Genomic DNA, 16,981 nt, shown 5'->3' on the forward strand with positions numbered 1-16,981 from the left:
CACTAAAGGTTACTATTAAGTGAACGTGGACTGTTGAAATACCATCCCAGAAACCTCGAAACGCTTGTTTCGTGCCAAGGAGAGACTTATTTTAAGAGAAAATGCGTTCTGAAGCGTCCGCGTACCTCTAGCGCAGTTCAAATCGCCCGCCCTCCGATCGAGGAGTACTGACATCATGGTCTCATAGTGACGTTGCGCCATCGGTGAGTAGAACGGCGTCCGCAGACGGCGCTACGGCTTTTCTGCGCAAAACGCAAATGCGCGGCCAGAAACAGAGCCAAGACAGAGCCGACAGCAGAGCGAAAGCGGGAGTATGGTGGCTAGCGGAAGGAGAAACGCGCGACCATAAGCTGGTACTTTATTCTATGACGCGAACTTCGACGCTCGTCGCAATGGACCCTGACAACGACAGATTGGCTCGCGATGCTGGGCTCAACTTCAGCGATTTGAGCACTGACGAGCGCGACATGCTGCTGAGGGCTCGCGCTGCCGGCGTCGTTGTGTACTACGACGGCGGCCTCGACACCGGCTCTCCGGAGCGGGAAAGCAACAAGGGCTTCCCACGGCATCACAAGGACGTGGCATTCTCACTGCTTGTTAGAAATGAAAGTTTCGCGAACCAGCAGAACCCGCACAGCACGACGCGATAACGAAACTACTGAAACTCCAAATCGTGCGCGGCGCAGTCGAGCGCGCTGAGTCGAACGAAAACTAACCCTTTCGACCACCCATACTACAGATGGGTAACGTCAACATGTTATTTTTTCTTAGAATCAAATAGACGTAGACAAGTAGCATTTTCTTCCGTCTTATAATCGAATGAAATGATATTTTCAACACGAGTAGTTGAGTATTAGTAACACAAATTATGATGAGTGCTTTCGTCATCGGGCTAGTACCGGAATGTCGCTGCGGGGTCTCAAATCGTGTCGTGCATTTACCCCAATTTCTCGGTTACTAAAGCTCTGTTCGCGATTATTGTGACGCCTTAGACGTTCTAGAACATTGCTCTACCACTTTAACTTGACTTTCTGGTATTAGTGTCCCTTTAACAGGTGAGCAGAAGCGCAAATGTGAATGGTCTGCACAGTGCAGCCACCTGGTGGCATAGAGCTCAACCACACACAGTAGCAGTAACAAAACGTATTCTTCTTGCTGGTGGTGTAAATTTTTCGCAGGAGTGTAATCATCAACACGTTGTTTTTGTAGATGTTTAAAATGTTTTCCACTTGGTTAGAACACTTGGCACGGTCCAGCCACTTGTTGGCTGTGTGCAGACCGATCAGGCTGCTCACGTACGTCTACGCTAAAGTTCCTTCATCAGCTTGAGTTTATGCCTACAGCCATCTGCCGAAACACCCAGCTTGCTTGTGGTTACCGGAATACCAGACACGGTCGGCGCTATGACAGAATGCCCGCTGTTTCGATAACCCTCGCTTGGGGTCGACGGCCAAGCGGCTAGCGGAGAGGTTTCGCGCGGGCGGGGGCGGGCTCCAAAACAACCGGTAGTGGACTATGTGACGTCGCATCGTGACGCAGAACCAGTGAAGGCGGAGCTTAGCCCCGATCGCTCGGCGAACGAGTTGAGGAGGAAAAGCGTGGCTAGGGAGGAGGGTAACTTATAATAGCTTGTAGCTCCATTAATACGTAACGCTTCACTTAAATTGTGGTGCGAATGTTCTACTTAAGCTGTACCCTACGCGTCTACAAAATTTGTCCGAACCGTTTCAGGGGCCCTTTAAGGTGTCTGTAATCCACACAAAAGCGCCAAATGCCATCCTCCTTCTTGACAAGGACAACAGGCGACGCCCACGTAGAGTTACCCGTGTCATGCGGGCGTTTGGAAGGCCTTCCAACCGATAGTCAGTTGACTCAAAGGTCAAGTTTGAGTTGCTACACGGGCGGTTTTGAAGGCCGCCGAGTCAATAGTCTATCGAGTCAACGGAGCACCCCTCTCACGGAGGAAGGAAACTGAGGAGAGGTCCTAACCCCTCCGCGCGCTAGGAGAAAAGTGTGGAGGAAGTGACGTAGCACGTTCTTTTCTTTTTTGCTGATTTTTTATTTCTTTGCTCTAGCGGCCACGCCTTTCGGGTCACAATGGCGGGTTTGTTTTGGTTCTGTGCGCTCACACGTGTTGCTCCGTAGGTTTCGTACCGTGGAAGAGGCGCCGTGCGGGCAGGTTTGCGTTGGTATCCGCGTTTTGTTGCGCTGCGTTATCTGGACCGTGCTCTACCGTATGTTGCTTTGGCCAGGTGGGACAGGAGGAACTAAAGTTCGTGAAATTAACGCGCATGCAACGCTTGACGCAATGTACCGCGCCACGGCAATGGCTACGGACGAAGGAATATCCGCGGGAAATTTAGCCCTCCTTCGCGGAATCATGCTAACGTGCTAACGATTGCTTAATATTGCTGCGGAGCGCGCTGGTCCGAGCAGCACGGTTGCGTGCAGCGCGGTGTGGTTTCGCGAGAAATGTAAACAAGAGAGGAGAGCTGGCCCGATAGGCGGAGCAACGCCATGAGCAACGCCAACTTCCGGCTTCACTTTAGCTTCACAAAGAGTGACGTCAGGGCCTCTCCTTAGTTTCCTTCCTCCGTGACCCCTCAACTCGATCGAAATCTCGATAGCCTTTGAGCAACGGAAGCGGAAACAGCGCGAACATGCCCTCTCGTTCACAGTGTACTCGTACTCCACGGTTAGAAAGAACAAATCAAACCAAAATGCTCTAAAACTACTATATATGAGTGTTATTAATTATTGAATAAAGTATTTTTTGCCACTTGATATGTGCGAACTGCACATACTCTCGACGACAGCGATGTGTTAGTGTTCATTCCTTCCTTCATGTTGTCTGGTACGCTCTCCCTCTACTTCACGGAGGAAGGAAACTGAGGAGAGGCCCTGACGTCACTCTTTGTGAAGCGAAAGTGAAGCCGGAAGTTGGCGTTGCTCATGGCGTTGCTCCGCCTATCGGGCCAGCTCTCCTCTTGTTTACATTTCTTGAGAAACCACGCCGCGCTGCGCGCAACCGTGCTGCTCGGACCCGCGCACTCCGCAGCAATACTAAACAATCGTTAGCACGTTAGCATGATTCCGCCAAAGAGGGCAAAATTTCCCGCGGATATTTCTTCGTCCGTTGCCATTGCTGTGGCGCGGTACATTGCGTACAGCGTTGCATGCGCGTTCATTTCACGAACCTTATGGCGTTTTTCACTGGTCGATCTGGAGCGGCCGCCGAAATCCTCGAGCGAGCGCTCGGGTTTCACAAATCCGAATCGGCCAGCGGAGCGCAAAAACGCTCCGCGGGGGATTAACCAGGAAGTCTGCGTACACGTCGCACAAACCGGTTCCGAAAACCATGCCCGACTTCCGCTCTGTACGTTTCCACGGCAACCAAACTCGCCGTCTCCCGTGCGTAATGTGACCGCGGCAGTCGCAGAGTCCGTCATTTCCATGTCGCGCCCGCAAGGATTGTGCATGGGCAACGGGCATAGAAGGCTTCGTACAGCACCTGCGTCACCTCGTAATCGCTGTCTTCCGAGCTCTAATCGCTAAAAGCCAGCTCTGCAGCAGCACCGAAGCAACACAGTGTTGTGCGTACCAACCGGCATAGAGTTTCCTACAATTTTGTAGGAAACTCTATGCCAACCGGGTACCGATTTCGCTTGAAGACGGAAGTGACGCGAGCTATTTCCGCCCGAATCCGCGCCTCGGCGGCGGAGCAAGGGAGAGCGATCCGGCGCGGAGCGAGTTGATCCGAAACGACCAGTGGAACGCGCGAACCCGCTCCAGATCGACCAGTGAAATTCGGATTCCTTGCCGCGGAGCAAGAAATCCTGCTCCGAATCGACCAGTGAAAAACGCCATTAGTTCCTCCTGTCCCACCTGGCCACAGCAACATCCGGTAGAGCACGGTCCAGATAACGCAGTGCAACAAAACACGGATACCAACGCAAACCTGCCCGCACGGCGCCTTTGTCACGGTACGAAACCTACGAAGCAACACGTGTGAGCGCACAGAACAATAACAAAGCCGCCATTGTGGCCCGAAAGACGGGACCACTACAGCAAAGAAATAAAAAAAAACAGCAAAACAAAGGAGAACCTACTACGTCATTTCCACCACACTTTTCTCCTAACGCGCAGAGAGAGGGGGTAGGGCCTCTCCTGTTTCCTTCCTCCATGCTCTACTCCATGTGCTGCCGGCTGCCGTCATACCGCCGCCATAGCACTTTTAAGTGGTTTTAATGTTGTTTTACTTTTCGTGACATGAAAACGAAAATAAAGATCCGCAGCGCCACACAATCTTGCGAGGAATGCCTGAACCACTCAACGGCCTTTCAAAAGTACCATGTAGCAGCGCGACAACTCCTTTGAGACGATAGAGTTGTGGGCCGTCGACTGGAAGGCCTTCCAAATGTGCCCGTGTGACACAGGTATTAATATACCCATGGACGGCAAGATGGCTCGATAACGCCTTTATATACGGTCAACATATCATCGACTTCTCGTTGCATCACTTGCCGTCCAGCATGGGAAACATGGTACGACCGGCGGCGTATCGGATTGGCGTCTACGATGGAATATATGCGATGGGTGACCACTGATGTCCGGTCTAAAGGGTGGATGCCCAGGTCAAAAATGTCGCGGTATGTTTCCAAGAGACGGCGGTGGTCAGCAGCTTGTGAACTCTTAGACAAAGTGTATGCTACACAACGATAATCATCATCTGTCATGCTTGCGTTTCCATTCTTGGAGACGCCGCGCCCGCTACATTCCTGTCGGGAATGCTATGTCATGCTGATAACGCGCACGCCGTTCGTTACTGGAGAGTTACTGGGAAGCACTGGGAAGTTACTGGGAAGTATGCCATCATTCGACCAATGTTGGAATACGCCATTGTCATATCGGATCCCTTTACTAAAAGAAACATAACTAAACTAGAAAAAGTTCAAAAAAGGGCAGTACGATTCATATATAATTCGTGTGGCCGCACTTCAGTTACAGAGCTTCTCAAAAGAAGTGGATTGCCATCTGTGACACAAAGGAGCCGAACATGCCGTTTAAAATTTTTATTTCAGCTCATAAAAGGGCACTGCAACATTGATACATCACGGTTTGTCACTTTCTCTACTGGTTATGCTACACGTCATCGACACTCACAGACAATAACACCGTTAATTACTAAAAAGAATTGCTTCAAATTTTCCTTTTTTCCCAGAACTATTGTTGAATGGAATAATCTTACTGGTGACGATGTAACCCAATGCTCACTGCCATTATTTGAGTCGCACCTATGTTTCTGTAGCGAGTGATTTACTGCGCGTTGTTCAGTAACTGCTTGCCTTTGCACATCGCGCATGACCTATGTTATGTATTGCTGTATTTTGTACTTAGATTTTTTTCAATTTTACATTGTATGCACCCTGCTAAGGTCCTGGAAACAGGACCGCAGTATCAATAAATAAATAAATAAATAAGAAGTACCGGGCTCGCCGCGTTAAAGAAAGGAAATGCGGACAAGACAGATGACGTTTGTTGTGTGGCAAGATACAACCCAAAGGGTGTAATTTTGTTTTAGACTGTGTTGCTAAATTCGTCTGTGAGTGTCGGTGAATCGGAGGTTCCTGCAGAGGGCGACGGAATTTCGGCGTCAAGAGCCGATATCTCACAATCGTTCACAGGCGACATGTCGCCCAAAGACAAGCAGCCTCTGGGAAGCATTTGAGTCTAGCAGTTAAAATTAAGGAGAGGGAGCGAAGTCTGATTGCCTTTTAACGGTGAGCCCCGGTATGGGGAACGGCCAAATTTTTTTAAGCGGTATATCAGTGGTGGGACATAGTACATAGACGCCGTCAGGGACAGATGGAAACGACAGTAGAGTGACTGACGTACGTAGTGACTTGAGGCTACAGGCGGATGTCTTCGAGAGAGCACCACCGTGGTTGTGTGACTGGTGGACTATATAGCAGAAGTAGGGTAGTTCGAGCAGAATGACACTAGACACGCAATCAAAGAGAGCTGAACGGGACGATAAAAAGTCTAAGCCAAGTATAACGTCGTAACGGCAGTGTTCCGAAACGGCAAACAGTCGTTAGGCGGCCCGCGATGTCAGTGCGAGCGGTGCACACACCAGGCGGTAGGCGTTCCTCCTCCGGCGACGCGGACGGTGCGTTGCAGCGGGCGTGAGAACTTCGCTAGGCGTCGGCGCAATTGTGCACTCATCACGGATACGTGCACGTCAGTATCAATGAGTGCTGGGGCGCTGACGCAATCGACGAAAACGTCCATCAAGTTTTGTTTGGTCGGCAACAGAGGAGTTTGCGGTCGAGTCGTCAATGCGGCGTCACCTCCAGGAGCTGCGTCGCTTAGTTTTCCGGAGACGTGCGTCGGGGCTGCATCGGGGAGGGTGGGCGACGAGGCTGCGGTGATAGGCACGATGGTCGACAAGCTGGTGGCGAACGGGACTGGTGACGTCGGAATGACGACGAGCGTCATTGTTCGGCTGTTCCGGTGCCAATGGGGCTGGCAACGACGCTCGCTCCGTTCGGGGCGATAATAACTGAATGGCGGTCGCAGAGGAGAGGAGACAGTACGGTTGTTACAATGGCGAGCAACATGACCAATATGCCAGCAGGCAAAAGAAATTGGCCGATCGTCTGCGGTTCGCCACTCGGCTGGGTGTCGGAAGCGTGCAGGATACCGCGGACCAATCGATGTACCTGTGAAGCGGCAATTAACGGCACATACAGAATGAACTCCAAGATTAGCGAGTTCTTCGCGCACTACTGCCTGCTCAAATTGTGCTGCAAGCAATTGGTTCCGCTCACTGGGGCGGGATAGAAAGGCTGCAGGAGCCATGGCTTCAAGTTCTGGCCGCACTATCCGCGTCAGGTCATCTGATGATGATGGTCGCTGCACTCCTGGCCTGTCGGTCACACGAGCATGCCGCAGCAGTGTTCGGCAGACGTGCAAACGGCGTTGCAATGTGGCGGCTCTGGCCTGCTCAAAGCGTGAACACTCTTTTATGATGTCCTAGCTGTACTGTCTCACAATTTTTGCACATGAGCAGGTTGAAAGCATCGTCAGTGATCGCCTTCAGTACATGCCCAACCTTGTCTGACTCAGCCATATCGCTGTCGGCCTTAGGGCATAGAGCCAGCACGTCCTGGATGTAAGAGACGTATGATTCTGTGGACGTCTGGGCGTGTGTCGCTAGTTCTTTCTTAGAGGTGCTCTTCCGCCCGGTAGGACGGCCGAACAAAATCCTGAGCTTCTGTTTGCATGTGTCCCGGTCGTTAAGCTCTTCCTCGTAGTTGTCACACCACACCTTCGTCGTGCCTTGTAGGCACAAAACCGAGTTAGCCAACATAATCGTCGGATCCCATTTAAATTGTGGGCACTTACACGTTCCTACGTGGCGATCCAGTCTTCCACGTCGAAGTGTTGGACGCTGCAGAACGTTCCTGGATCCCGCGGTTGAGCCAGCACAACCGTCGGGTTTGTAGGCGTTGACGGGTCTGTGCCATGCCGGGTCCTGTTTCGAAAATGGCGCTAACACACGCATCCACAAAGGAACAAGGACGAGACACACGCGCTTGTGTCTCGTCCTTAATTGTTCCTTTGTGGATGCGTGTGTTAGCGCTCTTATAATTTTCAAATCAAGTATGCACCAACTCGCCCAGAAAGAAAATTTAACAGGTCCTGTTTCGTCTGTCATGTTGTCCAGTCCGATGTGACGACCACTGAGGAGCTCCTTTGTTGTTTCTCGTGGGTGCCCCGTACCTCTCATCAATTTGTTGCGTTGCAGAAGTCACATGTAAATATGTATTTACAATATTTACAAGAGGGACAACGATGCGTAAACAAGATGGCTGTCGAGACCGATTCCACCTGCACACGGCAAATCGTCTTCTGCCTGGCGCCACTCTTGGTTGCGTCGTGTATATATATATGCGACGGGTCAGAAGGCTTGCAGCTTGCCCCCAACTCGAGTGTTATAATTGGTGCAACAGCGCGACGGAGAATGCTGCACACGTTTCCTATGGAGGCGGACAGCCGCAGAAATCACACCAACAAAGCAAGCGAATGTATCATGAGGTTGTGAAGGCCTCGTGCACCGCCTATAGAGGCGCCACTGAAAGCCACCTAGCGGACGCTTCCAACAGTACACGCGGGAGCAGTAGCAGACGACGACCCTTTGCAGCAAGGATGGCTGAAGTTCGCGGCTGCGATTTTTCCTTTTTTCGGGTGCCAGGCTGCTGCTTCTGCTGTGACAGCTGTAGGGAAGATGCTGACCTCTGTGCGAGCGGGTATGAACACGATGTTACCGATGTTTGGGACAACATGGCCCACATACGTGCAAGGTGTGTCCCGCAGACAAATGCCATGAACCCCATTTACATGACGTGGAGCTCATGTTGACTAGCCGATAAATTTTGTTGAGTGATGCGATTTCTCGATGGTTTTTTTTTATTCTACCCTTGCCGCAATGCTGCTTCTGTACGTGAATAATAAGCACCCGTCGTTAGTGCAGACTTATATCAAACAAATCCGCACGGTGCAATCTCTGCATATGCCGTTGTGGTTTTTCTGCTGATGAATACATGTGACATCGCCGAATAAGTGCAGTCGAAGTCGCCTCAAGAAGAGTAATTGCCAATTTATTGATGGAAACGCGTACACTAGCCAACGAAGTCACCAAACACACGGGTTAATAAAAGCGCGTGTTAGTGCTGTACCGCCGATGCAATTCTGCTGCATACGCCGATGAACTATCGTTCCCGCTGCAGTTTGTGCAATTTTAAATTCCCCAAGGGAGCTGCTTGGAAACGTACAAAGCTAAAGACTGACTAACTTTTCAGTTCTTTCTTTATATTGCTAGAGAGAGGTGCCACATGATATATTTAAAGGCAGAGCAGCGCCAGTCAAAGTAGATGAGCGCTGGCGGCAAGGCCCGGTTTAGTCGTCTGCAGCGTAAGTATAAGAAAGAATTCAGTTGAGTACAAAACACACATGCAAGAAGGGACTACGTGGTGAAACAAACAAATCACTCGGCGTGTTAAGTTTGCTCAGGCAGCATCGAGGTGTCATGACTTTCCAAACGGGACGAGAACTTTCCAGCGAGAAATAGAACAAAAATACCATATGCAGCAGCCATTAGCAATTCTCGCCCTGAACTACCTATTTTCTAAACAGATTTCCAAAAACGCAAAAATATCTAAGATGCCCTCGTGCGAAAAGAATAAAGCTGTTAAAGAAGCACTTCCTTGTTATCATTCCGATAAGACACAGCGTGATTTATACCCTTTACAAACAAGGCAGGGTGAAAACTTCGCAGCTCAAAAGATTCGACTGGAGTTATGCATGGAGCAACTAGCAACAGTTAAAACATGTGCAAAACCACGCATAAAATAGATGTAAAAACATGGAGTGCGCGACAGCTGGTACGAGGATTTACTGCGCCACATGAAACCAACCATTTTAGTTCTTTCAAACTTCAGTAGCTTTAACATACAACGCAATGCGCTCGTGCAGTCGTGCTGCCTAGCTAGCGCAACGCGGTAAAGAAGCGGAAAACAATATAAGCGGCAAACAGCATTCCGAACTTTAGCGAAATGCCTTTAAAGCTCATGCTGCACTGCAGACGAACTTCGTTGCTCACGCGTTTAACTATGATTGAGGGGAAAAAAACACCGACGAGACAAAGGAAAGGATGAGAACAAATTTCCCTTCGAAGCGACGATATCCCTTTTTGCTACCGTTGCTCCCGCTGATGAGGCTTTGCCGGGAATGATTAGAACCGTATCCTTGGCCCGTTTTCACCGATATTTGAGCCCCCCACCCTGCAACAATTCTTCTTCGACATTCCCTGAAGCTTTGGCCACCCCACACGTGCGAGTGGTGTTGCCTATCTTGCTCTGAAAACGTGATTAAGACAGAGAAGCACGATCAACGACACAACAAACTACGGCGCGCGCCAGGCTCCTCTCCCGCGTGTTCTGCGCAAGGCCGCCACCAGTGGCGCGTCAGTCGGCGTGCACGGCGCCTAATTCTGAAACTGGTTCGTGCAAACAAGCATTACAGCAGAATTATTTATAGAGCTCTAACGCGATCGCCAAAATTTTTTTCTTGGTTTAGGTGTCATTGTACCGTCATTTAGCACGCACACACACACACACACACACACACACACACACACACACACACACACACACACACACACACACACACACACACACACACACACACACACACACACACACACACACAAGAAAGAATTCAGTGCAAGTTTACGAAGGACAAGAATTTAGCTACGGCCGAATGCAGGAACGTGAAATCACTGAGACGAATCTTATTTTTGTGTGAAATAATTTTTCCATTTTTCCGCATCACTTTCCGGCTGTGCCCAATCGTAGTTCGGATCGGCTGGAATATACTTTTTCTTCTTCGCTCTCCACCGCTTATAATAAACTGTTTGAAATATACTTTTGCCGTATGTTTTCCTTCCTCCTCGAGCCTACATAGCGATATTTGATAATTATCATCGCGTTGATGCCGGGAAACTCGTTCTCTGACCACTTCGAGTTTATGACGCTCGACTAACATTACGCTAAAATTAGTCCGCTTTCATTCCTCCGGGAAGGCTTTTTTTTTTTCTCTTCATTATGTTGAGACATAGTGACATCCAGGGGCTTTACGCCGCGAACATCTTGTCCCTTGGTCAGCTCTTTCAGAAGCAAACGGCTTCGAATTTCTCGACTACCAACATGCTTTCGCAGCTATGTTCAAAGTGCATAACAGAAATGACGGAATGCTGAAATATGGACTATCAAAAGCAAATAAATTTGGTTGTCGATTCCACAAAACAGAGCGACGCATTGTAGACCTCCTTTCCCACTGGATCGCAGAGAAAATAGTCCTGGAGTACCAGTGCCAGTGCCAGAAAACCTACGTTTTCTGTTCGTCGTCTTCCGACTTTGTTCCAAGTATCTTTGCAGTTACCGTCAATAAGGAAGCAACCAGCTGCAGATACTGTTGTCGGCGAGCGTAGAACATCGGAAGCATGTACCGTTGGAGCGTAAAAGCGGGCTGGTCCTTAAAAACACCAGTGGCGCGGCCTCGTGACTGGCTTTCGCAGTACTCTGCGGGATTTGAGTCCTTGTGAGGGAACGTTGGGCGGCGCTTGAGGAGGTCCGCGGTCACGTGACAGAGCTCCCGATGACGGTGATCGATCCCGGGCGGGGGACCGCGTTGTCGGGCTCATGGTAGAGCTCGTCGTCCGGCCGAAGCTCGCCTGAGCTCACGGCTGCTCCGCAGCGGCAGCGGCCGCCATCTTGATCGTCCGTCCCATGGCGGCGCGGCAGCGTGATGAGGAGCGGACATAAACGCCGGCCATGCAGCCACCCGGCGAGTTGCTCCTCGTGCTGCTGCTCTGCCACGCGGCACCCCCGCCGCTGCTCGCCCAGCGCGCCGCCCGACACACCAGGGGTGAGCCTTCGCCGTGCGGCACGCAGGCGATGCGGGCCAGCATCGACCGCGCACTTTCCTTGCTTCGCGCGCTTCTTGCACGCATGTGCGTGTGTGCGTCTGCAGCTTAGATCGTGTATTTTGTCCTTCTTGGGCTTTTAAGAATATCTGCCTTCGAAGTGATGTTCCTACACAGACACACTCCTAACTTCCCACTGTGCACTTTCATTCCCTGCAGAAGCAGATTCGGCCTTTGATGAGCTTCCAGACAACAGCCGGTTACTAGGTAAGGTTTAGCTCCCAAGCATTCATTATAGTGACGACTTAATTCACTGTTTAATTCCTTATTGTGTATCGCTTTTGTGCACGATGATCCAATTATATTTTCTTTCCTCTTCGTGTAATTATGTAAGACGATCGAGGCTGTTAGATGAGACAATTACCTCATCATTCATCATTTTACCGCAGAATAATTTGGGTTAATGTTCAATATGCCTATCCTTGTGCAATAATAAAGGTCGGAATCTGTTGCGTGCTTGATATACCTTGTGCGAGATGTGTACATAATTCTCCACTTCGTGAACTCGACTGCACGCCCTCGCGAGCCGTGGCCGCAATTCGGTGATTGTGCCATCTGATATGCACTCTCCGAGTTTTCTTGTGACCAATGCGTTCCACGGATGTACAGACTTGAGATACAACAGTGACATGCTAGCGCTTGGCCGACGCTACACAAATATAAGCCACCGCGTCGTTATCAGCGATCGAGATTAATTTCGCTCTGCGAGCGCCGCGCGCGGCTCGACTAGAAATGAATATTGTGGAGAGGAATACGCCGATGCCGCTCCGCTGATCTCCAGCGCGCGTCTTCCAGTGGTCGGAACGCGCAACGCCCAGGTACCTTGCAGGTACGACACATGGTGGGTTTTAGTAGGATGCGTTGAAAGTTCGTAGCTATGCGTTCTGTGGTTCTGCCGGCCACACGCTCGCGCGTCATCGTTATAGCAAGTCGTGTACGGACTAATTGGCATTCATTCTGTCTTTTAGGGAAGCAGGCTTGATCATTTAGCACCCACTATATGTCATATTGCATGTGTGTTTGACTGAGTGGAGTGATTTAATATTCATAATAAATTCTTTATTGTATTGGGAACAAAAAGGAGAAAGGAAAGGAAGGGCCGCGGGCATCGCAAGTTACTGTGTCAATTACCAGTGGCAGAACCTCTTCGGCTGTGGAATTGGGGAAGGGGAGGAAGGACACGTGCATGAGGTAGAGAGAGAGAGAGAGATAAGACAGGTCGGCCGGAGAAGCCTCCACAACTGGGGTAGGAAAAAAAATTAAATTATTGGGTTTTAAGTGTCAAAACGACAATCTGATTATGAGGCACGCCGTAGTGGCCGGGGGACTCCGGAAATTTGGACCACCTGGGGTTCTTTAACATGCACCTAAATTTAAGTACATGGGTGTTTTCTCTTTTCGCCCTCATCGAAATGCAGCCGCCGTGGCCAGGATTCGGTCCTGTGCCCTCGTGCTTAGTAGCCCAAACTGTGGTAGGGAAAGAAATAATGGAAAATGAGGTGAATATTACAGCATGAATTAATAAGTGCAATGTATAGGAGAGAGGAAAATTGCAATAACATAGACATCAAGAAATTACGAAGCCGTGAAAAATGGGGGCATAATAAAGTACTCAAAATAGATATTAGTTCTTGTTTACTTTTTTTTTAGTATTTACATTCCAAGTCAAAATGGAAAAAAAATACTACAGCAGACTTGTGTGACTGTGCACAATCACAACCCAATTTCCAGCGAAGCTATTTCTTCTGAGCAGATGCATAAGAGTCAGTTGCCTGTAATTAAACCATATACTTAAAAGCATTGCCCCTACATGACTGTTCCATTTGGAACCTTGCCCGCATGTAACACTTCCCAGCACTTGTTAATTCCCAGCGCAAACCTTCAGCCCCTTATTACCAGTAAGCATAAACAATTAAGTTGCCTTGCTTTCTCAAAATTTTCACCAAGGTCACCAGAAAAACCAACTATGAACGTCGTATCATGCATGAAAATAGAAAAAAAAAACTAGGGCTCAGTATTCATTTGAAATGCTTCTAGTTAAGGCAGGAAGAGGAAATTTTTTTCACAAATTGCACTTACCGCTAACCCCCTTCTCGACAACTATAAACCCGGGGAACCTACAGCTACCTCGATACACTGGGAAGCATAGCTGATAGCTTTCATATGGCATGTTATAACACTTGATTAAGAAATTACAAAGGCAGCATTTTATTCAAAAGCATTTTACTTTGCACAGAGAGTTTACATAGTGTGTCACCAACTTTTGCTACATTTGATCTCGGTGGCATTTGTATTTCTCTCAAGGTAGCAGGCTAAATTCTGCACCACTCGTAAGACCCTCATAGCGCTCCAGTGTGCTTGAATGCATAATTTAATGCCAAGGTCCCAATTAACCCACCCACCTTGAATATGGCCTACACATCACCCATTGCCTGGCCCTTACTGTCTGTAAACATAAAGAAGCTGATTCGCTTATTTCACCGAGGGCACCAGGCAAATGTCATATTACACATGGAAAAAAATGGAAGAAAAAAAAAAGGGTGGGGGGGGGGTCAACAAATATTTCCAACGCTCTTGATAAAGACGTGAACGTAAAAATTTCAGGAAACATTGCAGTTAACCTGCCCCGCATTTCTACAAAATGTAAACATTGCGTAACACAGAATTCTTGGGAAACTGGGAAACATAGCTGAAAATGGCAGCGTGAAACTTTCGAGCGGTTGATAAAGAAATTTTTTATGAAAGCAGTTTTCGATCCACATGCGTTTAGTTTGAAACATGTTCTCTGAACTTAGTCTTGGTGGAATTTTTAACTACCTCAAGGCAGCTGGCTAAATATTGCATCACTTGTAAAACATACTCATAATGCTCTGGAGCACTTGAATATGGGATTTATTGCAAAGACAATAATTAACCCACACACTTTGAAGTTTGCGTACACTTTAGCCATAACCTGCCCCTTAATTTTGTCAAATATAAACAAAGTGGCATGTATAGTTCGCTAGAGAAGCTAATAAAATCGTCACATCACTCATGGAACTACTGAAAAAACAAGGGTTCAATAATTATTTTCGATGCTTCTGTTCAAACCAGAAACATAAAATTTTTGCCACATGATACCCTTGAAATCCTCCCTATATTGACTGAACTTGAAGTTGGTGTCTTGTGAAGTTGTTTTATGACCCCAAGAAACCTCGCATATAATGGCAGCATCACACTCTGGAACTCGAATAAAGAACTCTCTGCAAATAGCCTAGACAGATTAAACATTTATTGTTTGTCACTCACAACATGCTTCCTACTTCACATAGTTGATCAAGGAGACTGGAGAAAAGCAACTGCATGCCTTATACAATGTATAAAATGTAGGCAAAGTATTCGGTAATTATTTCCAAAGCACATAATTAATTAACCTACACATTTAAAGCTTTCGGCACATGTCACCCATAGAGTTGCCCCCATCTCCTGAATATATGAATTCTCTGTCGTTCTTTGTCCTCTCAGATAAGTGGAGAAACCATTGAAGCATTTCATATAATGCCTCAAAACGGGCCGAAAACGAGGGTTTAGCATTTTTGATTCAACCCCTGATTGACACACACACACATTAAAGATTTGCCTGGATATACTGCACCTATCATTTGCCAAGTTTTGTCAAAATATAAACTTCTTGAGTTTTGTATTTTTTCAGAAAACTGTGAAAACTGGCACACACTGTTTTCTAGTGCTTCCATGGTCCCCCCCCCCCCCCATTAACAGCTTAGCTTTAATAAAAAAAAATAATAACAAAAAAATAACTCACCTGAAATGCAGGACATATGTGAGTTTTATGCATTCAAGGCCCTTATACCATTAAACATGACAAATCCTTTTATCCGTGATAGAATGCATAAGTGCAACTGAACGAAGACGTAGAAAGAAACAGATACACAGAGACAGCGCAGTCTCTGTGTATCTGTTTTTTTCTACTTCCTCGTTCACTTGCGCTTACGCATTCTATGATGGATTCAAATCAACTAGCCCGCCAACATGTTTTAACCAAATCGTTTTAATTTTTCTGCTTGGTTATCTATATTTTGATAATGATGTACCTTGCAGGACAAAGCTTAGTTATTTAGCTTTTTTATAGAGTGCTGTACTGCGCACCTATACAGTGGGTGCATAAGTACAACCAAGCTTTTAAAAAGCAGATATGGTACCTAACTGGATGTGGCCAACAAGCACTGTTTGCCTCTTGCTGAATTACTGTCTTTTCAGGATATTTTACAGCAATATATTAACATGGAGTTCACGTATATCGCTATATATGGTCACCATGCCAGGTTTCTGAAAAAAAAAAAAAAAAAGAAGAAAGGCACCTTCCCCACATACTAGCATTGGTGGGGCACCGGTGCGTAGTGTCACAGGGTTCACAAGTTATCAAAGGTCACTGCAAGGTCATAACAGGTTTATTATGCAATACACAAGGATACAGAAATGTCTGAAAAAGTGACAGCTGTTGCCATGACTGTAATGTAGATTTATACAGGACTGCATGGTGTGCTTTTTACTGCATTGATCATTTTAATCTTTATAACTTGACATTTTGGATTCTTTTGTTACATGGTCTTCATATATGCTTTCTGGCATGCTTGCTTATGAGCTTCCTTGTTCTTTGTTGTAGTGAAATTAGATTAAGTTATGCAAATTTTAAATACTACTTGTTGTATGGTATTAGTTGCACCTGAAGAACTGTAGAACATGCTCACGAACACCCAGTGCAGTTTTTTCCATGAAGATACCCCTTTAAATAGTTCTTTCCTCTGAGAATAGCAAAACACTCGAGTGTGGAACAAAAACGTCGCCACTTGTTCCTGCTTGCCCAGATTGCAGTGTTGTCGAGCTTGTTCTCAGAGGACGAGGACTTCAGACATAATCCAAGGTGACAGCATCAACTTTTGGGCAACCCTCTCTGCAGTTTTGTTATTAAGGTTGAAAGCCATCATGGTCGTAACTGATAAATGGTAGGTTGTAGCTGAAAACCAATTGAAACGCACTTAGCACCATAATCTGTAACGATCAACTTTATTTTTCATTCTTATTCATTCTTATCATGGATAAGGGGGTGATATCAACAATAATGGTGGCGTGGGTGGCGTTTGAGTCAATGATTGAAGGATGAAAAGGTTGGTAAATAGACTTATTTTCTTACAAACATAGCCATGGTTTGTTTTGTCTCCTACACAGGGGCATTGTTGAGAACACACTTAAGAGTGCTACAATCCAACTTGCAAATCTGTAATTACGTGATTTATTTTCATGCATTTCATAGGCTTTTTTAAAAAGCCCAGGAAAGAGTGCCATGTGAATAATAACTTCATAAGAACAACTGCATCGGAGTTCCTGAATGAGCTCTGCAACTTCTTTATTGAGAGCTTATGTTCTAAACTAATG

General features: G+C 47.4%; 1 protein-coding gene across 2 annotated transcripts in view; it reads left to right on the forward strand.

The window, feature by feature from the left end:
• The first annotated feature begins 11,095 nt into the window (after positions 1 to 11,095).
• Positions 11,096 to 16,981, forward strand: part of mmd (disintegrin and metalloproteinase domain-containing protein mind-meld) — a 235,908-nt gene continuing 230,022 nt past the window's right edge. The window contains exons 1-2 of one of the 2 annotated variants that reach the window (XM_075679576.1): positions 11,096 to 11,490; positions 11,708 to 11,755. In XM_075679576.1, the coding sequence (XP_075535691.1) occupies positions 11,397 to 11,490; positions 11,708 to 11,755 (142 nt within the window). In that variant the 5' untranslated portion in view covers positions 11,096 to 11,396. The remainder of the gene's footprint in view (positions 11,491 to 11,707; positions 11,756 to 16,981) is intronic. The other variant, XM_075679577.1, reaches the window with a different exon arrangement.

Source organism: Dermacentor variabilis, chromosome 2 (genome assembly GCF_050947875.1).
Source record: "Dermacentor variabilis isolate Ectoservices chromosome 2, ASM5094787v1, whole genome shotgun sequence".
NCBI lineage: Eukaryota > Metazoa > Arthropoda > Arachnida > Ixodida > Ixodidae > Dermacentor > Dermacentor variabilis.